The following is a 16891-nucleotide window of genomic DNA, read 5'->3' as shown; positions in this document are numbered from 1 at the left end:
TGAAATGAATATAATAGTACCTTCAAAATCATCTTAAGTTTTAAATAAGACGGTGTATACCAAACCAGGTCCCATAAGTGAATTTACATGAAAATTTGATGGATACAGTAGATGTTTTGCTAAAACCTGGGCTGAAATGAGATTATTGCAGAGTAAGTTAGAGTAACAATAGTGGTTTGTAAAGGGTGGGAATGGGGATTTGTTGCCAAGTGACCTGACTGCAGAGCCTGTGTGGATGACCACTACCATATGCTTGGCACATCCCTCCCACTTAGTGTTAACCACCCTCCCCCATTCTGAGCGCTTGGTTCCTAAAGTAGAGCAACTCCAACGGAAAGCCTGCAGAGCCACCCAGGGCACAGTGTAGAGACATGGGTTTGAGCCTCGCTCTGCAACTGAATCATAGGATTCAGGGCAAACTACTTGATTGAAATCATTTTTCTTGGGGCGCCTGGGTGGCTCAGTCGTTAAGCGTCTGCCTTCAGCTCAGGTCATGATCCCAGGGTCCTGGGATTGAGCCCCGCATCGGGCTCCCTGCTCAGCAGGAAGCCTGCTTCTCCCTCTCCCACTCCCCCTGCTTGTGTTCCCTCTCTCACGGTGTCTCTCTCTGTCAAATAAATAAATAAAATCTTAAAATTAAAAAAAAAAGAAATCCTTTTTCTCATTTGAAAAAAATAGTGGAGGTAAGGATTTTACCCCAGACGTTTGAGAATCAAATGAGACCACCAATATATCTGGCTCATAGTAAGTCTTCAATAATCATCCTACTGCCTTGGAATAAGCAATATTAGTAAGACTATTTTTCTTCTCAGTCGTGGAAAAATGTAATACCATCCATTAACATAATTGTGGAAATTTATACAAAATAGAAAAAGAGGTAGTGCTTTCTCTCCTGCATTTTAATAACAACATTTCAGGCTGTTGAACTGATTCTGTTTCTTTCGCTGACTGTCCAGTAGCTGAAATACAGTGGGAGGAAAGTGATATCCTTTATGGTGAATCAGGAAAACCTCCACAACGATGTCTTCGTGACACTGTTAATTCCCTAGCAAAACACTATGGGATCTCAGAGGTGCCTGCCCAGGGACATAGCAGGATAGGATAAACAGCAATGTATTCCTGCTTGCTGCTGACTCGTGCATCTGGGAGGAAGTGGAAAATCCATTTGAGATGTGCCAAAGCACGCTTACCTTGGCTCACACACTCCAAATGGCTAAACTGTTTTTATCAATGGCATCATGCAAAAAAAAAAAAAAAATTCAAAAGCAATTTGTTCAAACCTCACTGGTGATTTCATTTGGCGGTAGGGAGGTATAAATGAAGTTTGAAACCTTTTCACATCTAAACGGCTGTCTCAGAGTGTACATCAGGAGGAAACATAGGTTATTTCCTTCCTAGTTTCATTTGAGAAAGAGCTTTACTTTAAGGACATCAAACCTTGCAAAGAGGATTTGTTAAGTTGATAGGGAGGAGCCATTTATATCTAAATAACACAAAGGAATGTGTTAAAAGCATAAAGAGGAAAACTTGAGATCCGACTCATTCATATATTCTTTCATTCCTCAAGTACTCTTAGGCCTCTTTTTGTGTCACACATGGGAGCTGCAGTGACGGTAACATTTCCTGAATACTTACGTGCCTGACATTCCCCTAGCCATTTTATATACATTACTGTATAATTTAGGCTTTACCAAATGTGTCTCTGGTGAGGACTGTTAGGACCGTTTTTTTTTTTTAATTTTTTATTGTTATGTTAATCCCCATACATTACATCATTAGTTTTTGATGTAGTGTTCCATGATTCATTGCTTGTGCATAACACCCAGTGCTCCATGCAGAACGTGCCCTCCTCAATATCCATCACCAGGCTAACCCATCCTCCCACCCCCCTCCCCTCTAGAACCCTCAGTTTGTTTTTCAGAGTCCATCGTCTCTCATGGTTCGTCTACCCCTCCGATTTCCCCCCCTTCATTCTTCCCCTCCCGCTACCTTCTTCTTCTTCTTCTTCTTTTTTTTCTTAACATATATTGCATTGTTTCAGAGGTACAGATCTGAGATTCAACAGTCTTGCACAATTCACAGCGCTTACCAGAGCACATACCCTCCCCAGTGTCTATCACCCAGTCACCCCATCCCTCCCACCCCACCCCCCACTCCAGTAACCCTCAGTTTGTTTCCTGCGATTAAGAATTCCTCATATCAGTGAGGTCATATGATACATAGGACCGGTTTTAATAGATCAGGCTTATACCTATTGCAACTTAGGTGCATTCACACACCTGGTTTCCTTTGTTGGACCTGGAAAGGTTCATGCAGGCTGATCCCAGAAGCCAGGCCCTAACCAACACCCTGTGCTGCCTTTCAAAACAGACGTGAACTTGTGTCTTGGCGGTTCAGTCCAGCAGGGGCGCTGTGCTGTGCAGGGCCTGGCGTGGAGACGTGCAAGGGCATTCAGAGAACAGCCTTGGGGCACTTACCCTGGATCCCAGGGGATGTGTAAGGTTCCTGGAGAAAGGGACATCTACATGGAGACTGAGGATGAGCGGGACTTGGTGAGACATATGGGAGAGGAAGGGGCAGAGGAGAAGGAAGTTCGTGACTTGAGTGGGAGTGATCCCGTGGCCCATTGGCAGAACTGAATATAGTTCAGAATGGCTGCGGTTGAGAGCTGAGGCACGGGGCCTGGAGGGAGATGGGTCTGGAGAGCTAGTGTGGTTGAGGCAAGTGTGGGCCTCTTGAATTTGTGTCTCAACTTTCACATGGATTCACAGTAAGGGACTAAGTCACCCTTAGGGGACTAAGTAAGGGACTAAGTCACCCTTAACTGCATCTCCCACATGGATAGACGGTGGATAGCACACTCATGAGACTACACAATAATAACGGACATAAAACTACATTATTATGCTTAGTCTTTGTCATTAAAGGAGACACCCAAAATTAACTCAATTATTTTACATCGATGAGAAATATCTTTGTTTATAACTGTTACTAACATCTCTTCTCTTCACCAGCCCTTAAAGAATTAGTGCATCATGTTCTTAGTTAAGTTCTGTTGATGAATTAGCCCATCCAAATGACCTTGAACAAGTTACCTTCAGATTCAGGCCCTAGCAATCTCATTTATAAATGAGGTACTAGGACTTTAAAGCCTTTTGAGTGCTAACATTATATAACCTCTGAAAGGCTTCCACAGCCAAGTAACCTAGCTCAAATCCTGACCCTCCCATGAACTTGCTGTGTGATTTTGGACAAGTTACTTTACCTCTCTGTATCTTAATTTCCTCGTTTGTAAAATTAGGATAATTGTAGTATCTATCTGATAGAAACATTGTGAAAATTAAATCTGTATAAAGTGCTTAGAAAAAGTAGGGCCTGATAGTAGGCACTATTTGAAAGGTGCTTATTGTTTTCATGATCCAGTCAAGTCACATGACATTAATCTATGCATACTGTGTCCAAGTGGGGCTCTTTTGTCATCAAAATACAGCGTGAAGGTTGTAGACCCCTTTATTAAAACTCAGCAGAGAACAGTCAACCTAGAGCCCCTAATACAGGAAGTGGCAGACTGGATAGTGGTGGACTCTGCTGTGACCATGTTTCCACCTAAGAAAAAAGGGAGCTTATGGGATGCCTGGGTGGCTCAGTCTATTAAACGTCTGCCTTCAGCTCAGGTCATGATCCCAGGGAACTGGGATCAAGTTCCGCATCGGGCTCCTTGCTCAGCGGGGAGCCTGCGTCTCCCTCTCCGTCTGCAGCTCCCCCTGGTTGTGCTTTCTCTCTCTCTCTGACAAATAAATAAATAAAATCTTAAGAAAAAAAGAAAGAAAGAAAACAGGGAGCTTAAAAGCCACCAAATCTGAAAAAATAAAGAGCCACAGAGTGGGGGCAAAAGAAAAGCCCCGTTGGAGTTGGGAGTTGAGCCTAGTGGGGAATGTCAGTTCCTTTTCAGGATACAAAGCTGAGTGAGAAGTTCCATGGTCAGATCTTCATACAAAGGGGCAGAAAATCAAAACAAACCACAGAGAAAGGAATAACTGTATAAAATGGTCACAAAAGATTCTCACAAGAGCCCAGGATCATGCCACAGAGAGCAGGAGCTGAACGCGTTAGTTTTGCTCGAGGAAGCCCCTTGTCATTGCGAGCGGGAGCCCCATTAGGTCTCCCTGCTGGTCGGGCGTGCCTTCCCTGCATGCTTGATCTGTCTTAGAACCGTGAGAAAGCTGCCACTGTTGTCCATATTACAAATGTCAGCACAGCAGTGTTGTCGTTTGTTGTTATTTGGAAAGGATACTGACCTCTTCTAAGTACCCAGGGGCTTGGAATCCATCATTTCATATTCCCAACAACCTTTCAAAGTGAATACGTTTACTTCTAAATTAGAGACGAAGAAGCTGAGATGTTCAGAGGTTAAGTAACTCGTTCAGAGAGGTCCAGTAAGTGGTGGAGACTGGCTTCAAGCCCAGGACTGTCTCCTTTCAGCACTCACGCTGCCCTTGGATCTGTCCCGTTCTCTCTCTAGATGCGCCCCATGTCCCCAAACACATTGATGGGGCTGTCCTGGCAGGGCACCATGCCTGGGTGTGCAGACACAGAGAAGAACAGGCAGAGGAACCTAAAGCTGAATCCTTCTGAGTATAGTTCGAGGCATCTTCTGCCCCCCAGGGTAGCCCTCTAAGCCCATGGTGCGCACGTACCTAATCAGCCTCTCTCAAGCCACGAGTCTGAGAGCCACAGAGGAGCCAGGAAGGCAGGCTGATTCACCCCGCGGACTGCAGCAGGCTTGCTTGCTCCTAGGCTGAAATGCCATAGGGATCCAAACCTCAGGGCACAGGGTGCCTTGCTACTGATTTCTAATTTAGGTGCTTCTGGTTGGAGAACTTGTTCTATAAGATATTGATTCTATGTTATTTATAGAGATGTGCTTTGTGGCTTAATAAAGCAGGCAATATGCTTGAACACATGTTCTTATAACTGGGTACAGGGATCCATGAATAGCCAACAGATCTTTAATTGCGTTACTCAGATTTTCTTTATTTGTCCTTAGTATTTTTGGTCTGTGATGCATCAATTTCTGAAAGTTTCCACAATGCTTGTGGATTTGTCAGTTTCTTCCTTTCATTCGGTCAGTTTCTGTTTCGTGGGTTTTGAAGCTGTTGTTAGATGCATATGTAAGTTCACGATTACTAGATCTTCCATTTTTTATATCATCATGTAAAGACCATCTTTATCCCTAAAATTTTGTTTTGGCTTTAGAATAAATTATTTTTTCTGACATAAATATTGCAATACAAGCTTCTTTCAGTTAGTGAGTCTGGCATACATTTTTCTCTCCCTCAGTCTTATGTGTTACTATGTTTAAGATTTTTTTTTCTTTTCTTTTTTTTATTTGAGACAGAGAGAATGAGAGAGACAGAGAGCACATGAGAGGGGGGAGGGTCAGAGGGAGAAGCAGGCTCCCTGCCGAGCAGGGAGCCCGATGCGGGACTCGATCCCGGGACTCCAGGATCATGACCTGAGCCGAAGGCAGTCGCTTAACCAACTGAGCCACCCAGGCGCCCGTGTGTTACTATGTTTAATGTGTAGGTCATGAGAAAGGGCGCATATATATATATGTATTTTTAAAAAAATTCGTTCTAGGATTCTCTGGCTTTTGACATACATTTGGCAGAATCTATCTTTTCTGTATGCTGTGATTTTTATTTGGGCTTTTTTCTCTCCTTTTATATCTCTCCTACTCTCCATGTTTAGGAAAATTATATATTCTGATTCTCTTCTTTTAGTGGTGATCCTTAAATTTTAAAAATTGGCTTAACCTGTATGTCAATTATATCTCAATAAGGCTGACATTTTAAAAAATTGGCTCACCTCAATAAAGCCTAAAGTTAATCCTCCCTTATTCTTGTAATTGTGGCTCTCTGTAGATTATGGTGTAAATTAAGGGAATTCAGGAACTGTTGTGGCTGGAAGAATGCTAGAAGATTTTATTCACACATCTTGTCCAACAAACCAAAGGACTCCGGCAATGTTGTGTTCCAAGACTGACACAAAGAAAGATGTTTCCAAAAGGGTTTTATAAGCCAAATATATAATAGGTTCCCTAGGGTCTTCCCAGTACTGCCCAGTTCAATTTCTATGTCAGTTTGTGTGTATGTCCATATATTTAATTATATATTTATATTCTATAATAAATGTATATTTATATATAATTCAGAGGAAGATACTGGGTCTCATCTTTGCCTTATTGTCCAATATTCCAATATTTACACCACTGGTAATAAGTCCAGCATTGTGCTGATTCCATTCGAGAAATGCTTGTAGCATTCCAAAGCAATTAGAATTAGTTGGATCAATACAACCCAAAAGGACCATGACCCAAAAGGGAAGAGCCATTTGGCAAATGTCTAACCATTTCTATTCTTTTCCACTTTGAGAAAACTTGGTAGGGATTGGAGAAGGGTGTTTGATTCATTTTTACTATAGTTTATAGCTAATATCAGGTCTTAGTTTGATATCAGATATTAATCAACATAAAGTCCTTATCTCCCCAACTAGTTGTATGGAAAAAAATGTGTATATGTATAGTGTGTGTATATATATATTTACCTTTTTACAGAGAGAATGACTATTCCTTTCATCACATTTTTCAAAACCTTAATGAAGCTTAAAACCCATTAGCTGCCATTATTTTTCCTGTTACAAATCAGCTGACTTCTGGCAAGTGCCAGCCCCCATCTTCTGAAGTTCAAAGTTCAGTTGCTCCTGGAGAAAATGTGTGACCTCATTTTCTTATTTGTTTTCTTTCTCTCTTTTAAAAGCTTCCTTCCTACCAGCTACTTTAACCATGACTGTGGACAGGGGAGATAATGTGAACATATCTTTCAAAAAGGTGTTGACTAAAGAAGAAGATGCAGTGATTTACAAAAATGGTGAGTATGTGTTTCGTTTCCTGCCAGCACCATGGTGTGAGACATGAGATCGCACGAAACGTATTGGGTCATTATCCTGGTATAGTCTTGGCGGCAGATGTTGGAAACAAAGCTGTTATGATGCAAGCCAGCAGAATCTTATTAAAGAAGCTCTATTAGGCAATGTGGTCAGTTGCTTAATCGAGTGAAGTAGAGATTCATATACATATATGAATACATTCTATATTTATGAATATATAATATGAAATTGTTGAATGTACAATAAATCCCCATGATGAGGTGCTAAGTGAGGTCCCAAATTCAGCCATGTGAAATGAGGGTTGCTTGATTGCAAGGTTAAGGAAATTACCAGATGGAGCCTGGGAAGCCAGCTGGTGGTAGGTCTGGGAGTCCAAGTGTGTCTTACAAACCTGTCCAGTTCCACCTGTGGTTTGGCACCACCTGGTGGCAGTTGCCTGAGCCAGCGAAATATTGATGGGGACTATTCCGGGTTCTGTGGGTGGATAGGACTTCCATATTGGGCTAGTGATTCTAGGTATCTCCTGGTTAATAGATTCGTGGCAGGGATGCCCTTGCCTGTTCATCTCTTCCTGCAGAAGATAGGCACTTTAGCCTTACCTCTATCTTCATACCTTTGGTGGTAGATTGTGTAGACTGACCTATCTGCTCTAGCACCATAACTTTTTCAATTACGGGGAGAACATTGCCTGGCTCAGCCTTTTCATTCTTCTACAGCCAATATGCTAGAGCACATTTTCTATATCCAGTCAGGGAGAGCTGATGAAGTGGAGAGGCCAGATAGGGAAACAGGAGTACCTGCGTGTGACCCACTGTTCTCCACTCTTCTCCCTTATAAGGTTCCTTCATCCACTCAGTGCCCCGGCACGAAGTACCTGATATTTTAGAAGTGCATCTGCCTCACGCTCAGCCCCAGGATGCTGGAGTGTACTCAGCCAGGTACATAGGAGGAAACCTCTTCACCTCGGCCTTCACCAGGCTGATAGTCCGGAGTAAGTGACTGAGAGGCCACGATCTGTGATGATTTGGTTGTTAGGATTTTTAGCTGCAAATAACAGAAACTGACTCTGGCTACTTAAGCAAAAACCAGGGATTGGTTGGAGGTATACTAAGGGCTCTAGAAAATTGGTGGAACAGCTGACAAACAAGTTTCCAGAAAAGATTGGCCCCAGGGAAGATCTGGGGCTCAGCATGGGTGGGGGTGGATGGACTTTCTCTCTAGGAGGCTACTCTTACCCTACCTGTGCTTCAGCCATGTTTCTTTTACTTACTAAATTTGAATTCCCAGGATAAAGAATCAGATTGCCCTAATATATGTCAGATGTCTCCTGGCTTAGACCAGTGAGCCATAGCCAACCGTGGAACCGCATACCACAGTGCTCTCTAGGACTCCACACTTGAGTAGCAGCTTCCTTCCCATTAAAAGGGGGCATCACAGTGAGCTGGGCAGTCTCCCTTAAAGGTATCTGATACATGGGGATGAGTTGTGCCTTCTGGATTGGTCTAACATCTAGTTAAACATTAAGTCTCCTGTGAGGTGCTTGGGTGGCTCAGTCAGTTAAGCACCCAACTGTTGATTTCAGCTCGGGTCATGATCTCAGGGTCATCAGATCAAGCCCCTCGTTGGGCTTTGTGCTCAGCATGGAGCCCGCTTAAGATTCTTCCCCCCCACCCCCCGCTCTTCCCTAACCCCTCGTGCTCTCTCTCAAATAAATAAATAAATAACATCTAACATTCACTAGTTAGAACTAATAAACAGTCTGCCCCCCCCTTACAACTATCAAAGTGGGGAGTAACTATCAACCATTAGTTTTTATAAGAAACTGATTTATAGAAAGAAAAAACTGCCTTGGATTTTCCTCGCTATACCAAGTATTCATGATATTAAACAACTCAGGTCCAAGTATTTGGGCTTCTCTGTCATTCTTCTAATGTTTGGAATCTCTAACTCATGAATAGTTGTTCTTTTTCTTTGCATTATATTCATTCATTTGTTTGTTCATTCAACAAATATATATTGAACATAACTCTGTGCCCAGCATTGTGTTGGTATGAAATACAAGGATAAGAAGTTTCTTAAACAACCAATGAGTTTATAGGATTTCTCTCTGTATTCACGAATATTTGGTTTCCTAAAATATAAAAACTCAGGGCTTTTGATGAAAATCACAGAAGCCTGATTACATCTTGCTGCTTATCAACAAACTCTTTTCCTAGCTTCTCCATCCCCAGGAGGTCACTCCAGTTTTCCCTTCAAGCTTTATTCTATTGTCTTTCCCAGGCTGAGGGGAGAAGCTGGGAAAGGTCTATAGATAAGTAGAGAGCTAGAGACCTAGTTTAATGTAACAGGAAGCCCATTTTCTTCTCCATGGGCTGCCATCATTAGTTTTCAACACGTGCAAATAACCTGTGGTCTGGCTCTCAAGAAATCACTAATTGTGCAGAAGTATTTTTCCCTTTATATATTAAGGCATGTAAATATTAACTTTTAGACATTTTATAGCTTTATCTATTAAATGGAAGTCTGTAAGAAAGGGTCTGTGTAGATAGTCTTCCTGATTATTTTAGAGAAAATACTGATAACCAGGAATTCTTGCCAAAGAAATTATAAAGTTACATCAGCTGTAGGCACAGGTCCAAGCTTACCACCGTGAGACTAACATTCAGGGACAAAGACACTAGTTCCTTTCAGATGAGAAATTAAATCCCTGACCACAAAAGTTCATGCCAACCCCCTTGCATTTTTTCCTTATATCAGAAGGTGTCCTTGGACCCAAAAAACCATCTAAAATCACCAAATGTTAGAAAGACGTATCTAGGAAATAAGAATCTAGAACCCTTTTACCATTCCTTGTACTTTAAGTTTTATGTATATTCTTTCACGTCCTGTATGTTTTTTACCTGAAAACAGGTGGATGCTACCAGCTTCTGCTCGCTTCTGAGCTGAATCTTGTCTCTACAGACTGCAGACCAGAGGTTCTCACACTCTGGCATGCATCACAATTATGTGGAGGACTTGGCAAGCATAGATTGCTAGGCCACCTCCAATTCAGATGCAATTTGAGATTTGAGATTTGCATCTCTAGCAGATTCCCAGGTAATGAAGAAGCTATTGGTCAGGGATCACACTTGGAAAACCATCGTCCTAGCTCTGATCATACCTGCAGCTCTGGAAAATGCCAGGCTTTCCTTCCCTGCCTCACCTTTGCTTGGAACACACTCTGCAGCCTATCTTCTTTGCTGATTATGTGGTCATGGAGATTCCTCTCTCACATACCACCTCCTCCGGGATGCCTTCCTTTATACCCTCTTCTATCCCCAAGACAGGATTAGGTACTCCTTGTCTTTTTTTTTTTTTTAAGATTTTATTTATTTGAGAGAGAGAGATAGAGATAGCGACAGAGAGCACAAGCAAGGTGGAGAGGGAAAAGCAGGCTCCCCGCTGAGCAGGGAGTCCGATGTGGGACTTGATCCCAGGACCTTGGAAACATGACCCAAGTGGAAGGCAGATGCTTAACTGACTGAGCCACCCAGGTGCCCCTCCTTGTCTTTGTTTCTATCCTTATTACTGTTTCCATGTCTGTTTCCAACAGAAGACTGTTAGCTTTTATGAAATTGTATTTTGTTTCTCTTCATTTACTAGTGTCCGCTAAAATGACTGCCATGTTGTAGGTGCTCAGTAAAGGTTTAGGGAGTGAGTGTGCTCTACTCACCAGAGCCTTGTTTTCCTTAAAAGGATGTGAAGCTCAGAAGTGGGGACCTGAATGTAACCGTGTCTGCACTGAGTGTAAGAACAATGGTGTCTGCCACGAAGATACAGGAGAATGCATTTGCCCACCTGGGTTTATGGGGAAGACCTGTGAGAAGGGTAAGTCAAGAACGCTTGATGAGTAAGTTGAGGATGAAAGGGGGGAAGTCGGAGGGGGAGACAAACCATGAGAGACTATGGACTCTGGGAAACAAACTGAGGGTTTCAGAGGGGCGGGGGGGCGGGGGGGATGGTTTAGCCCAGTGATGGGTATTAAGGAGGGCACGTACTGCATGGACCACTGGGTGTTATACGTAAACAATGAATCATGGAACACTACGTCAAAAACTAATGATGTACTATATGGTGACTAACATGACATAATAAAATAGAATTAAAAAAAATAAAAAGCCATCATTGCTGGATATAGAATTTTAACTCTGTACACCACTGGGAACAGAAACTAAATGGCCCATGTTAGGCCCTGTGGGACCTCGGTGTGAATTGGAAAAAGGTACCCTTTCCTAAAGGTTCTCTATTGCCAATCACTGTAATGCTGTCCACACCACAGCTGAGATTGGATTATTTTCCATCTTCACTAGTCTAGGGGAGACCTGTAAAAGAAGATGCATACATTTCAAGGGGTTGAATATTTGACGCTGAATCATCTTTTTCTGCCCCCCCCCAAAGCTTGTGAGCTGCACACATTTGGCAGAACTTGTAAAGAAAGGTGTAGTGGACCAGAGGGATGCAAGTCCTATGTGTTCTGTCTCCCAGACCCCTATGGGTGCTCCTGTGCCGCAGGTTGGCAGGGTCTGCAATGCAATGAAGGTATGTGCCGATCATACCCTTGAACAAAAAACATTCTAGCAGGTATACCAAGGAGATCTAGCTTGCTAGAGTTAATAGCGTGGGAGGTACCTGGACTGTTCACTCAGCTGTCCAGGGCTGAGCTACAGGGTTTTGAATCACAGATGTTTTCATCCCAAGTTAATGATGCTTTCATAATTAAGACTCTGGACCTTATAGAAAGTGCTTCTCAAGCACATCATCTGGGGTTCTTATTAAAACACAGACTCTGATTCCATAGGTGTTGGACTGGCTCCTGAGGTCTGCATTTCCCAAAACTCCCAGATGGTGCTCATGCTGCTGGTTTTGAGAACACACTTTGAGTTGAAAGGCCATAGAGACTTGTTGTTTTTTGTTTTTGTTTTTGTTTTTCAGTGGGCTGTAGATAGCAGAGCTCTGAGGTCCAATCCGGACAGGATTTGGGATTTGAAAATAGAGGAAGATCTTTTCTTCTGTGGGCCTCACAGAGGCAGTACTAACTTCAGCTCCTAGCCACCCACAGCTTTAGTTTTCTCCCTTCGTCTCTGTTAACAATGGTTCTGGTGTCTTGGTTCACAGCGTGCCAGCCGGGTTATTACGGGCCAGACTGTAAGCTTAGTTGCAGGTGCACCCACGGGGAGCTGTGTGATCGGTTCCAAGGATGTCTCTGCTCTCCAGAACGCCAAGGGCTCCAGTGTGAGAATGAAGGTAAAGCAAGGTAACACTGTAGTTAGGGCCACGTTTAGCATGTCTGAACTGAGCTTTGCTGGTTATAATTCTTGCCCCAGCAGGCCAAATTCCTCAAGCACCTTCTGTTTCCATCCAGAAGTTGGGAAGAATATATCCCAAGTCCTAAAGGACAACATTCTTATTCTTTGCTACAGGCCCTCCTACTGGCCTTCATTTCTCCTTCCACTGGGAATAAACCACGTGCTCTTTGTGGCACAGAGAGTGACGACTGGCTAGCCGGGGGCTCTGCCTACCTTGTCTGCTCCCTTCCCTGGGAACAATCTTTTCCCAGGATACGTACAACAGGGAAGAACTACTTTGGAGGGATTTGGACAAAGGATATTTTTGAAAAGAAAGATATAAAAAAGAAGCAAAAAGAGAAAAGATGAAGCCTCAAAACGAAATTTTAAGAAATTCTAGTTCAGAAATTACCATAGAGCCAGGGGTCCGCAAACTCTGACCCACAGACCAAATCCAGTCTGCTATTTTTTTTAACAGCTTTATTAAGATATCATTTTTATACCATGAAGTTCATTCCTTTTAAATGTACAATTGAATGATTTTTAGTATATTTACAGTGTCGTGCAACCATTACCGCAATCTAATTTTAGAATGTTTCTGCCATACCAGAAGAAAGCTTGTACCTATTAGTCGTAACTCCCATTCTCCTCTCCTCTCACCCCTGGCAACCATGAATTTACTTTTTGTCTCTATAGGTTGACTAATTCTTGACACTTCATAAACTGTGAATGGGATCACAAATGACGTGGTCTTTTGTGGCTGGCTTCTTTCACTGACCACACAGTTTTTGAGGTTTAACTGTATTGTAGCATTTATCCTTTTTATTTCCCTACTGTCTGTTGTTAATTTGATTGGCACATAGCCACACTAATTCGTTTAGAATTTATAATCTATGGCTGCTTGCCCATGACATCAGGGTTGAGTAGTTATCAGAGAACTTTCAGCCTGCAAAGCTGAAAATATTTACTGTCTAGTCCTTTACAGAAAAAGTTTGCTCATTCCTGCCCTAGAATATACTTTTTAAAATTAAAAGAAACACATTTTTACATATTTTCAAAATGTAAAAATAATGAACATATATTACTTTTCCAATCCTACAAATCTAAATGTTACAGAAAGGAATCTACACTCAGAGCAGCAAGACCAAGACCTTTACGGCTTTTTCTCTGTTCATTTTAAAAATCGAACAAATATGGGAGGAAAATACCAACAATTGTTTTCTCAAAGGCTTTGGCTTAGTTTCACGTGTTCACTTTCTTCCCCCAGTGTTCGGACTTTTGGCCGCAGGGCAGGAACCTGGGAGGGTCTAGGAAGGGAAGGAAAGGCCTTGGGGCTGCTGGAGGATTGGGTTGAAAATAGGCAGCTAACAAGCTGAAGGATTTGAATTTTCAATTTCATGCCTGCTTTTCTTTTCTGAGCCTGAAGTTGCAAAAGGGGTGAGCACCTCAGACCTAGATCCAGGCCCCCGGCTTTCAGAGAGCAGCTCCGTGCCCCCCTCTTCCCCACTTCTTCTCCATCTCCACCTGTGCACCCACCTTCACCTCCAGCGGACTGCAGGAAATGCAAGGCGACAGTGCAGGAAAGACTTAACTGCCTTCAAAGTGTCAAAGCCCTTTTTAAAGTTCCTACTCGAATAATTTCTTAAGCCGAAAAATCTGGTAGATTCTAATCACAGTCCCTTCAAGTCTACAGACCGGTCAAAGAATTACCCTTATAGTTCTTAGACCTCTTTCCTTCCTGCTCCATACCCTTTACCCATTGCGTTCTAGGCCCGGGAAATAGGACATCAGTATAAAATATGAATGTTGTGTTTACCGTGGCCCTGCCTACCTTCACCCCCTCCCTCCACCGCCAAGTGTCCAACAGCTTGTAAGTCCCTGCTGCTCTTGGGGGGCATTTCCAATACCCCCAGTCTTCACTAAGTGCTGAACTGTTTTCTACTGTGTCTCACATGTAGTTACAAAGGGTCTGAGGTTCTCTAAGACCCTACAGTTCAGAATAAAATTGTTATATTTCAGGATTATTCCTTCTCTACAATGTAGGTATTAGGCAAGGAGTCCTGATACCCTGTTGATATCAGAGACGTTGTCTTTCAGTATTGGTGGCAACACTTGTGATTGGGTTGTTGCCTAGAAACAGTCTGAGGGAGTAGTTCTATTCCACTTCACCTCCTGCATGTAAGTGTGAATGTTTTTCATCACTTGCCACTTGCAGATTCAATGCGCTATGTCTTGTATATCAAAATGGAGGATCATGTTGGTCAGCAATATCATGGGATTGTTTGCGGAGTCAAAGAGGACCTAGTTTTTGTTTTTGCTTTTGTTTTTGTTAACATTCTCTTAAAAAGTAAAAAGGAGCTGAAAAGTAAGGACAGGGAAGATGTGGTCATGATGATCATTTTATTTTATTTTATTTTATTATTATTTTTAAAGATTTTATTTATTTATTCGACAGAGAGAGAGAGAGACAGTGAGAACAGGAACCACAAGCAGGGTGAGCGGGAGAGGGAGAAGCAGGGTTCCCACGGAGCAGGGAGCCCGATGCGGGGCTCAATCCCAGGATCCTGGGATCATGACCTGAGCTGAAGGCAGACGCTTAACGCCCGAGCCACCCAGGCACCCCATGATGGTCATTTTAATATAGAGACTGTCCGTCCCAGATCCACTGAGGGGAGCACGGCATTAAGGCAGAGTGAGGATTCTGGATTCATACAGATCTGAGCTTGATTCTGGACTCTGAGCTTCAGTGTCCTCATCTGTAAAATGGGGACCACAGTAGCATTCCCCCACAAATTTATTATGTGATGATAAAACAATATAATACTTGCAAGGTTCTTACCTGGGATATGACTTGCCAAATGGTAGCTGCTTTTATTACTGTCGCTGCTGTGTCAAAGATTAGATTTCACAGGACTGTTTTTCTCATGCAGGCACGCCAAGGATGATCCCAAAGATAGAGGATTTGCCGGATCACATAGAAGTAAACAGTGGTAAATTTAACCCCATCTGCAAAGCGTCTGGCTGGCCACTACCTGCCAATGAAGAAATGACTCTCGTGAAGCCAGATGGGACAGTGCTCCATGTAAGAGTTATTCTTAATCTGGCTCCTGACACCACTAGATGCTTTCAGTGGGTAATCCCCTCGCTACAGGCTGGATCCAATGCCAGGGCTTGCATCCTCCGAAGCCAGAGTGTTGTTACCTTGGACCAAATGCCGTGTCCCTGGGGAGGTAGAGCAGAGTCACTGCAGCCTGGCCAGTATCACAGGGCAAGGCTGGAAAGAGACCACCCCAGTGGAATTGAGGACGCTGAGTGCTGCTGATCGCACTCATCCCGCAGAACTTTCCAACTGTGTGTGTTGAGAGGTATACATTAGCCTATGCAGGCTCTGCTCCTCACGGTATATCCCCGTGTTCTAACGTCTCATATCGGGAAGAATGAGGTGGTCTTGTGGCCACCAAAGGGTGTGGCAAGGTGTGGCCCCATGAATCAGCAGGAGATTCTCATGTTACCTACCACGTGCTATCAGGAAATGGAACTCTGATGACTGGTCTACTTCTATTGTGTTCTTTGGAACAAAAATTAGCAGAGTATAAAAGAGGGGAGTTCAGCCTAATTTGGTTGATTCTGTATAGATCTGCTCTCACACTTCCCATTCAGAAACCATAAACCATGGAATCCCCTGGATCTGAATACATTCCTCGGGCCCCTGACCTCTTCACTCTGCCCTTGTTGCTGGTGCTCAGCACTGATTAGGGTGTTGTCCGAGCAATTTTTCTTTGCTGGAAAGGACTAAGCAACTTTTCAATATGCTTCCCTTCTCTCTCCCAACAGTCTTGAATGCAGCACAGATAGGAGTTCCCCAAAATTCTCTGTGTCACCAGAGATCCTCAGGAAGTTGACGTATTTTCTTATCTAAGCATTTTGAAATGGTCATCTTTTTTTTTTTTCTTCTCAAAGATGACTGAAAATCAACCTGACAAGAGGGTAGATGCCAGTGGCCTCCCGGGGTTGGGATATGTAGAATGTGCCATTATTGGTTTCTACACATCAGATATTCCTGATTCCACTCAAACAACTCCTTAGGTAGTGAAGCCAACTGACAGCTTCTTAAAATCTTGTTGGCCTTTTCCTGAGTTAATGGAAGTAACAGCTACCATCTAGTAGAGGGCCAACCGTGCTGTATTCATGCTGCTTAATATTCCCTGTCCCCTTTCTATAGAAGTGGAAATTGGCTGGGTGAAGTTGAGTAAGGAATCGGTCAAGAGTGGCAGAGTAGGGATGTGAATTGAGGTCCATGTGTCTTCAGAGCCCTGATTTTTCCCACGATACTCCACTCGATAGCTCCTCAATTATTTTGGGAAGCCATTTTGTCCTCTCACCCAGCCATCTCTGTATTAAACAGGGAAGGGACAAATGTTACCAGAGCAGTTTAAAGGAATTAGATTCCTAGCCTGTAAGTGTTTACCCCACACTCCTGAACACACAAACACAACAGCAGGATCTGAGAGGGCATCAATCCAATATAAACTTTCAGGGCTACTACAATAGCTTTGGAAATAAGCCAATGATTATACTAGTGTTGCATTTGGCTTCTTAATCTCTCCTAGAAAACTTCT

At 43.0% G+C, this 16891-nt stretch overlaps 1 protein-coding gene across 3 annotated transcripts in view; it reads left to right on the top strand.

The window, feature by feature from the left end:
- Positions 1-16891, top strand: part of TEK (TEK receptor tyrosine kinase) — a 100219-nt gene that overhangs the window by 45829 nt on the left and 37499 nt on the right. For 2 of the 3 annotated variants that reach the window (XM_035016520.1, XM_035016519.1), the window contains exons 3-8: positions 6819-6929; positions 7787-7939; positions 10684-10815; positions 11386-11526; positions 12103-12231; positions 15203-15354. In XM_035016520.1, coding sequence (XP_034872411.1) covers positions 6819-6929; positions 7787-7939; positions 10684-10815; positions 11386-11526; positions 12103-12231; positions 15203-15354 — 818 coding nt within the window. The remainder of the gene's footprint in view (positions 1-6818; positions 6930-7786; positions 7940-10683; positions 10816-11385; positions 11527-12102; positions 12232-15202; positions 15355-16891) is intronic. The other variant, XM_035016521.1, reaches the window with a different exon arrangement.

Source organism: Mirounga leonina, unplaced genomic scaffold, assembly GCF_011800145.1.
Source record: "Mirounga leonina isolate KUSES-001 unplaced genomic scaffold, KU_Mleo_1.0 Mir_170, whole genome shotgun sequence".
Lineage (NCBI taxonomy): Eukaryota > Metazoa > Chordata > Mammalia > Carnivora > Phocidae > Mirounga > Mirounga leonina.
The sequence above is the reverse complement of the archived record's forward strand: the minus strand, read 5'-3'. Positions and strand labels throughout refer to the sequence as shown.